This window comes from Ictalurus furcatus, chromosome 15 (genome assembly GCF_023375685.1).
Source record: "Ictalurus furcatus strain D&B chromosome 15, Billie_1.0, whole genome shotgun sequence".
NCBI lineage: Eukaryota > Metazoa > Chordata > Actinopteri > Siluriformes > Ictaluridae > Ictalurus > Ictalurus furcatus.
This window is the reverse complement of record NC_071269.1, coordinates 15064802-15074463: the sequence shown is the minus strand read 5'-3', so window position 1 is coordinate 15074463 and position 9662 is coordinate 15064802. Positions and strand designations below refer to the sequence as shown.

General features: G+C 36.5%; 1 protein-coding gene across 1 annotated transcript; it reads left to right on the top strand.

The window, feature by feature from the left end:
• Window positions 1-3080: 3080 nt before the first annotated feature.
• On the top strand, window positions 3081-7754 carry guca1b (guanylate cyclase activator 1B). Its single transcript, XM_053643405.1, has 4 exons — window positions 3081-3281; window positions 3421-3570; window positions 4066-4180; window positions 6277-7754. The coding sequence occupies exons 1-4, from the start codon at window positions 3081-3083 to the stop codon at window positions 6402-6404; spliced, it is 594 nt and encodes a 197-aa protein (XP_053499380.1). The 3' UTR covers window positions 6405-7754.
• The last annotated feature ends 1908 nt before the right edge of the window (window positions 7755-9662 follow it).

Here is a 9662-nt window from a genome sequence, read left to right as displayed (position 1 = left end):
TTTTCGAATTAAGTTTCTGTCTCAAAGAGGAATCAAGAAAAAAAAAACTTGAATGTAACAATCATATACAGCATTGTCCTACTGTATTTAAGTGAACCTATTTCCTCATTAATAACAGACCACCTAAGTAATCCCTCCATTTTCCAGTGCATATTGTAAAAGCATTTCATACACAAACCTTCACTCAGACTGGCATAGTTGCTGACAGCGCTCTGGGATAACACGGGTTCGTGCAAGTTTGTGCCAGTGGCTCCAGTCCAGTAGTTCAGTGCCTATATATGTGAGATAGTGCCTCTACTATGACTCCTAATAAAATATTTGACCATTGCTGTCCAATACTGTTTTACTGTGTGCCTCTGTTTTGCCTCATTTCTTCCCCCTAATTTCAGCTGAACGTGACAGCAGTCTTGTTGCGTGCCCCGGACCATGAATACGTCTGGCCAGCACGCAAAATGTGACAAATGGATTGTGCTCAAATGTCACAATCATTCATTATAGATGAAGTAGAAGCCACCAAAACATCTTCAAAAGGTTGCCATGAGCTCTTGTAAAAGAGGCGCAAATGATTTGCTGGCCTTGCTGCCTTGCTTGTTATTGCTTCAATTTATGACTTCACATTCAACAGCCTGGCAGTTGAGGCTCATATTATAGGACAGACGATTTGGTTTACTGTGTGTAGAAGTATTTTTATACTGCCAGGTTTTGTTTTTGTTTTTACACCAACCTTTAATCCAGTTTGTTCATTTCATTAAATTCAGTACCGAGTACAGTACAAAGTGTGCTGAAATTGTGTGCTTGTCTGTTAGACTCTTACTTGCTCTGTATCAGGGTCTGACCTTTTAGGAATATTAGCCCTGCCTAGGTAAACAAGACCAGCTATTACGTTTAGATCATCCTTTTTGTTTTGTTTTTGTTTTTTTCTCTCTTCATTAGACAGTTATAAGTTGAACTAATAGGATTTATAGATTGTGTCAATCATGGGGAATAAACTATGGGCTCCTTAACATTCTGTCTTTATTCTGATATTGTGTGTGAGAAAGATAGAGAGAAAATGGTATTTTTGTATCCGCTACCCTGGCAACTAGCCTTGACATTTTGAAAATTTTCATATTCTGAACAGAACATGCTGTCATGGGTTTTGCCTTTACTGATTTCTCATTTATGCCATGTCAGATCTGACTTTATAGTGATGAGTAACAGGGTAGAGAATAGAGGTAAACCTACACATTTAAGCATACTGTATAATGCTACATCGTTCTATTGATGGTTACACATAATGTTCAGTGACTGGTTTCATAAAATATGTTGTAGGTTACAATTTTCAGTCATCACTTGGATATCTATTCCATGTCACTTCCATATCAAATTGCATGTGGGTATTACATATTACGTTTTACAGAGGTCGTCAAGGAGAACACACCAACCCAAACCTAGCAACCAATAACACGCTGTGCCACAATGGATCCTATGAAGTACTGACATCTAGGGCCATTTTCAAATATTGCACCATGGGGAAAAATAATCAAGATTTATTTATGCAACAGGACTGATAATAGACATTAAATTTGCTCCAAAATCACAAAACATTATTGAATTTGAAGGCCTATATTTATATCACTGACCTTGGCTGCAGTTTAACGAATTATAATTGAGCATTAATTCTCTTTATCAGTGGTATGTTGTTTATATGCAGAGACTAGATTCTTTCTGCTTAACATACCCCTAAAATCACAGGTATTCAAATTCACTTATTAATGCAAATTCATCAGCGCCATTTCAGAAGGGAAATACACTGACTGAGTCTTTATCTATCATGCAAACCTGATTACTCCTCCCTGATGAGGAGGTAGAAATAATTGTTAAAAGTCACTGAATTGCACCACTTTTTATATTTATGTAACACTCCAGGAAAAATTCATTACTTCCAAATAACATTTTCACAATTTCAGCAAGGTGTCATATCACCTGCATATGATACAGCAAAAAGGGTTAGTGAAATTGTTGTCATTTTGTCATATTGCACCCTGCTTCTCTCTCTCATTTCTGCCAGTGTGATGGGTGGTAATCCAATAAGGACCTTCCTTAATGCCTTTGATTGCCTTGACACTTCTAGGGTAAGAGAGCTTATCCTTATGAAATATACAGTCAGCATATTGAAATAGGCCACTGAAGTTCACAGGCCTCAGGGTATTTCGTCATAAATGTTGAACTAGTTACATATGTGTGCTAAGGCATACAAATGAACTGTTCTAAGTTATACTAACAACAATGTAGCTTTTTTTTTTTAAATAAACTCCTTCGTATTACTGGACTTAGCTAGCGAAACAAATCATGTAAATCGATATTGAGAATGTCTCTGCATTTCAGAAAGTAAGTTTGAAAACAATGTAGAAAAACTGAGACCTTTGTGGACCTAGCTGTTCAAACAGATGTAAATTGAGCTTTTGAATTGTCTGTGGGTCGAATGATTCAAGTCCATAGTTCCATTCTTTAGCACTTACTTTTGATAAACTAGACTTATTAAGAACAGAAGGAATTGTATATGGCTATCTTGAATAAATCATCATATTGATCAGGTTTCTGCACTGACCAGTACTCAGATAATGATAAACAAATTTCCGACCATAAGCTGACAATGATATAAAGTTAACATCATTGTTAAGTATGAAATAGTTTATTATGCACATATAGAGTATTGTGTACTTTTCTTAAAATACCCCAGATGTCCTCTGAAAATAGTATGTTCTAAATGATAAACTATAGGAAAGCTTCTCTTGATCTGCCTCTGAACTAATTGAGTGAGGCATGTTGATATGAATAATCCCTGTTGTCATGTGATCCGAAACAATCCTTGTACTGGATCCCAAAACAGTAGGGTATAAGCACGAGGTCAAAGGAACTTCAACCGCTTTTGTCAATGTTGAGTTGTTTTCAAAATGTGTTTTTAGTTATACATGTGTTTGCTAAGTTACAAGGTATAATCTGCACTGATATTGTATGGGAGGTTTTGATTGAGAAATGTAAGAATGAACATTTTTGGTTCAGAAGCTGAATAGGAGCTTTTCAAACTCATTTGCACGATGGGTCAGCGACTCAGTGACGAGACGGACGATAAGGAAATCGATGTTGCTGAACTGCAGGAGTGGTATAAAAAGTTTGTGGTGGAATGCCCGAGCGGAACCCTTTTCAAGCATGAGTTCAAGAGCTTCTTTGGTGTAACCGACAACCAAGAAGCTGCAGACTACATTGAGAACATGTTCCGTGCTTTCGATAAAAATGGGGTGAGTAATGCAGTCATTTTATTGTATTGATGCTGATTTTCATGGATTTATTGTAACAGTGAGACTAATGATGTCTCCATGTGGCCTTACAAAATTTGACTTTAGTATTATTTTTAAATTGGTTTTCTGTTTTTCATAGGACAACACTATTGATTTTCTGGAATATGTTGCAGCCTTGAACTTGGTATTGCGAGGCAAGCTGGAGCACAAACTGAAATGGACTTTTAAAATGTATGATAAGGATGGGAGTGGTTGCATTGACAAGACAGAGCTAAAGGAGATTGTGGAGGTAATCACCTCCTGCCCCTTGATCATTATTTATTCAGACAGAGCCAGACATGGCTTTCAACTTCAAAAACCTTTAAAAACGGTCACATAAAACGAAACGTTAAAGAGCATGATTAATGCAATGACACTGTTACATAAATAGTGTCATTCCACTAATCATGTTCTTTAACATTTCAACTTTAAAAACCTTTATAAAACTGTCAAATAAACCGAAATGTTAAAGAACATGACTAATTCAATGACACTTGTTATGTAACAGATATAATTTTGTTTAAGAGTTAGAGAATGAAAGAAGCTGAAATTCAGTTTGACCTCTGAAAGGCCCGTTAACTCTCACTGTGAGGGCACTCAAAGCATGTTACTCACACGCATACACCTGAAAATGCTAATCAAGTAAACATAACCGATTAGAGTGTCCTCTACTTAAAAAAATTGAGATCAATTTGTAACATGTTTTTATATCTATGAAAAATAAGCTGCTTCACTGATTTTGTAGTCAATCTACCGAATGAAGAAGGCCTGTCATGGAGAGCTGGATGAGGAGTGTAACCTACTTACCCCAGACCAGGTGGTGGACCGAATATTTGAGCTGGTGGACGAGAATGGAGATGGTTAGATCACGTTTTTTTGTTCTTTTTTCTTTTCTGTTGCAATGCATGTCTTTCACTAAGGTGGTGTAGGAAAAGAAAGACTTCACTAAATAAAATTACAAGCACATAAAAAAAACTTAAATTAAAACATTAAATTCACTGTACAGAAAATAGAACAACACCACTCTAAAGATAAGCTTGAGGGAGGAGACACTGTCAGACCTTCAACATATGAAACAAATGGACTCCAGACAGTAAAGAAATTGTAAACTGATCCTCGCATTGTCCCTCACATGATCCCAAAGGGATTGGGATCAAATGCTAAATTAGCCAGTTGTGAATATTCTTCAAACATGTATACAGTACTCAACATGACTCCAAAATGAATGGAACAGGGTAGCAGGGGCTTGCTTACATTTGGTGCATGCAGGATCTATGTTTGAAAAGGTCATACAGACATATAGTCCTTTCCAAAACTATTGGAACAGCAAGGCCAATTCATTTGTTTTTGCTGTAGACTGAAGACATTTGGATTAGAGATCAAAAGATGAATATGTGAAGAGAGTTTCGAATTTCAGCTTTTATTTCATGGTATGTATATTTAAATGTGTTAAACAATATAGAACATAACACATTTTGTATCAGACTGCCCAATTTATAGGCGAGCAAAAATATTGGGACATTTGACTGACAGGTGTTTCTTGTTACCCAGGTGTGTCCTGTTAGATTAATTGTTTAAACAGTGAATAGCTCTGAAGATCTAGCCTTCAGTTTTAGCCTTCAGTTTCACCTGTGAGGACTGTATTTGTTGTTAAAAAGGATAAGCCAATATGAAGACCTGAGATCTGTCTATGGGAGAAAAGCAAGCTGGAGGAAAAGGAAAGCAAGGAAAACAACAGCTGATGACAGAAATTATGAGAGCTGCAAAAAATAAACAACCAAAAAACAACAGTCAGTTACATTACCAACAACCTCCACAGGGCAGGGGTGAAGGTATCACAATCCACTTTTTGAAGAAGACTTCAAGTGCAGAAATATAGAGTCCAATACCAAAAGATGCAAACTACTCATCAGCAGTAAGAATCAGAAAATCAGACTGGAATTCACAAAGAAGATGAAGATACAGAGATGAGCCCCAAAGGTTCTGGAACCAAGATTAACCTCTACCAAAGTGATGGCAATGCCAGAGTGTGGTGAAAGAAAGGCTCTGCTCATGATCCAAAACATTCAAGGTCATCTGTGAAACATGGTGGAGGTAGTGTTGTGGCTTGGGCTTGCATGGCAGTTTCTGGAACAGGCTCACGAATCTTTCTTGGTGATGTAAATTATGATGGTGGAGGTTTTAGTTTGGTCAAAGCAATCTCCAGACCTTAACCCAATTGAGTAGCATTTCACCTCCTGAAGAGGAGAAACCCCCCCCCCCCCCCCCCCCGAAACAAACAACAACTAAAAGAGGCTGTGGAAGACTGTAAATCATTACAAAAGTAGAAACCAACAATTTGGTGATGTCAGTGTGTCACAGGCTTGATGCAGTTATTGCAAGCAAGGGATATACAACCAAATATTAGGTATTATTTACTTTAATTTACTTTATTATATGTATTATATGTTCTTATACTTTTCAGTGGTCTGATATAAAAGATTATGTGTTTTATGTTGTTTAACACATCTAGATGTAAATACCAGGAAATAAAGACTGAAATCCTAAATGCTCCTATCCATATTTTGATCTCAAACCCAAATACCTTTGGTGTATTTGGTGTATATAAATGAACTGGCCTTGCCATTCCAGTAGTTTCAGCGGGGACTGTATGCAGGCAATGAACAACTTTAAAAAATTTGCAACAGACCATGCCTAATAAAAAAAGGATGAAGAATGAATTTTGCTTTACAGTTTGGCACCAAACTTAATTCCAAGATCACTCTCTCAACTTGCCTTTATTATGGAGAGGGAAACCTGGTCAGTCTGGATAATAGCTGTGGATATATTTCTATGCATAACAAGGTTTAATGGTAAAAACTAAATAACTCATTTTTTAAACAATCCCCATTAATCTTTAGTGTACCCACACTATTTAAGGAAGGAGTGATGTTGAGCTTGTTCTCTCCTTACATAGGGGAGCTGTCACTGGATGAGTTCATTGATGGCGCACGGCGTGACAAGTGGGTCATGAAGATGCTGCAGATGGATGTGAACCCAGGAGAGTGGATCAATGAGCAGCGGCGGAGGAGCACCAATTTCTAAAGCAGTAAATGCAGAATCCAAATCCCTCCCCCGCCAAGCTTTCACACAGTCTGTTCACGCTTTACGATCTACCACAAACACTATTAGTTCTGTGAATAAAGACTATGCAGCGAGGCAACATTTCCCGAAGCAAAACTCGACCTTTCAAATGGCACAGAGATATACATAAGGGAAATGCCAAATGTTTGGTTGTTGTTGTTGTTTTTTCTGTTCATCTGTAATACTTCAAATGTAACATTATGTATATTACATTTGCATGTATGTTCTGTTAAATTCTACTTGGCTTGGGTTGAGGATGGCAATTAAGGCAACACAAATGAGGCATATTTTAATTTCAAAATAGGTTTCATTTTTAAATAAATTAAGTATACATTATCATTCCATTGTATGTTTTGGACCCCGCCTTGTGCCCAATGCTCCCTGGGATAGGCTCCAGGTTCCCCCGCGACCCTGAAAAGGAGTAAGCGGTTGAAGATGGATGGATGGATGAATGTATGTTTTGGACCAAATCTTCCAAGTGGATATTAAAATGTTTAGAGCTTATAAATAAGGTGTGGACGTACACAAATATGAGGCAATCTTGATGAATGTTGCAAAAATAGAAAAGTTGGCCAATTCTTTGCATTATTCATACAATCACAAAATCTTTGCTTTTCACAAGATGGCAGACATGTGAATTGTGTTCACACAAAGAAATTTACTGTTCAAGAAAGATTAAATTGCATTTGTTTTCTTACATGTTTCTTCTTAGCTTCACTAAATGTGGCAAGTGATTTCCCACTGCAATTTAACCATGATACTAGCCAGAGTTTAGTTTGAGTTTTGTATAGGGTCCGAATACAAAAGTTGAGACAAGCCCCATGGAATTGAGTATTTATGTACTCACTGAAGATGAACACATTTAATAAAAATTTTACCAGATGTCAGACTCTGAGTGATCATTTTGGAACCACTTCCATAAGAAAAGCAGCCCAGTTGCATTGCCTTAAAATCATCCCTGAACAAAACAATGTGGCAAGGCACTCAACAGTCTACCTGCGACTTTCCATACCAAATTAGTGCATGTAGCTGTGTGAAAAGTTTAAATACCCACTTAAACAAATTGAATATTAATACAGAAGGGGCTAAATACCAGTCCAGCTTGTTTTGTTTTTTATAGTGTCAGAAAGATATGATATCTGGTAATTGTGCTCGAGTCAACTGAAAAGAAATTCATATCTAATTAAAATATATTGTGCATGTAGGAAAATATGTGTGCATTATCCTGAGTAGGCTCAGAATGGATGTAGAAGCTTTAGTTTCACTATATACAAGCTGTTTGATGAAAAGTAGCAATGCTAGCACTTCATTACAGAAAATATAGTTGAAGGAAAACTCTGAATGTTAATTAACATATCAACAATGACATCCAAAATTTATTTTATACAAAAGTCTGAGGAGACTTTTTAAGTGTCAGTTTCTTTTATCAACATGTTGGTCTACTTTGGTTAAGTTTCCTACATTACCCACCATGCTGTTGGACTACCTGCTGATAATGGGTTATATAGCTGCACTGCATTCTGGAACTTTGAATCCAAAGCTTACACTAAATCTACATTGGATTTCTCATTCATTCATTACAGTTTTATAAGGAAATTAGCTGGTACATTTTATTGAGCATCTTGCAGAACCAGCCACAGTTCTTCACAGCAGCCTTCATTGTGTTTTTTGTCTAAAAAGTGGTCTCTTACATAATATGCTGCTTTCATTAATGACATCCAAACATTTTTCTGTAACATTTAATTTTGTGCTAGAAAACTAATGTTTGGGAATCTAAAGTTTTTTGGGAATTGTTTGGGAATCTAAAATTCTTTGTACTCACTAGATAATGTAGAAGTCATAAAATAAAAATAATCTATAATAAAGTTTGTGCTAAAAAAAATAGGGTGCCTAAAACTTTTGCACAGTACTAATTATATTATACAGTGGGGAAAATAGCCTCATAGGAAATATATTTACTGAAAATAATGTTGACGCGTCCAATACTTATTTCCCCCACTGTTTGTCTGACAGCTAGGTTTCTCTTCCAATATTATTCCAGAATTGTCTCCAATATAGGCGTTTGGCTGATCTAATTGTTTTCCTTGCACCCTTTTATAGTTAATCAAAGTTATGGTGAGTTTTAAGCTGCCTAAATGCTTTATTTCTCTTTTTAACTGCCCTACTACAGCTCTCATCCCACCATTGCACGCTTTTTCTTCATTTACTTCATGCATTTTTTGGAATTGTTTCTTCAGCTGCTTGTATAATGGCTATAATCACTTTTTGTTCATTTCTTCCACATCTGTTATATTCTTATTTACTAATTCGACACACTTAACTTCACTCAGCATTTGGAATGTCTGCCAATTGGCTTTATCGAACTTTCCACCTTGGTGTTCTCACTTCTCTATCATGATGTATCTCTACTCCAATCCAGGTTATTATTGGATAGTGATCACTACCTACTGTTGACTGGCCTAAAACCTCCCATGCGTTGATATCTGCAATCTCTGTGTTATGTGAACTACTGTATCGTGTGCCCTTCCCATCATTAACACATACCAAATTTTTCTCATCTATAAATTCCTCTATTACTGATCCTTTTACATCTGTAGTCCTACTCCCCAATAGCACGCTGTGTGCATTAAAATCCCCACACCATACTATTTTCCCTTGTATCAACACACATTCAGTGTATCAGTGCTCAGCCTATTACAGGGATTATAAAAATCGACTATTAGTATACTTTCTTTTCTTGTCCATATTTTGACTACAACAGATTATGTCCTTTCCCTTTATTGATAAGATTATATCTTACCCCATTTCTTACCAAACTTGCCACCCCACCACCTTTTCCTGTTTCCCTATAATTTCTGATTGTAATATATCCATACAATACGAAGTCTACCTGTGGATTCAACCATGTCTGTTGTACACATATTACATGAGGTTTATCTAATAAATCAGACACAAACTTTTTGAATTCTTGTCCATTAGCTACAAGACTGACATTCCACTGGAATATAACTAGCATCATGAAGAGCCATCAGCCTATGACTGAGAGTTAGAGATTCCTGCAGTTAACATTTTTTCCACTACTTCCCAGCTAAGTCCTTTAATAGCAAGGCATTTTTCCACTGATTTCACTATTATTTTGATCTTTTCAATCTTTCTCTCGGTCTGTGACAAGCAATTTGTCAAATCAACCATAAACAACACAAACTCAAATATTACTTT

Excerpts from the sequence above, each read along its gene's own strand:
- guca1b (XM_053643405.1), top strand. The coding sequence starts at position 3,081 with ATGGGTCAGCGACTCAGTGACGAGACGGACGATAAGGAAATCGATGTT. Across the intron at positions 3,571-4,065 it reads AGCTAAAGGAGATTGTGGAG|TCAATCTACCGAATGAAGAA; the intron begins GTAATCACCTCC and ends CTGATTTTGTAG. Across the intron at positions 4,181-6,276 it reads GGTGGACGAGAATGGAGATG|GGGAGCTGTCACTGGATGAG; the intron begins GTTAGATCACGT and ends CTCCTTACATAG.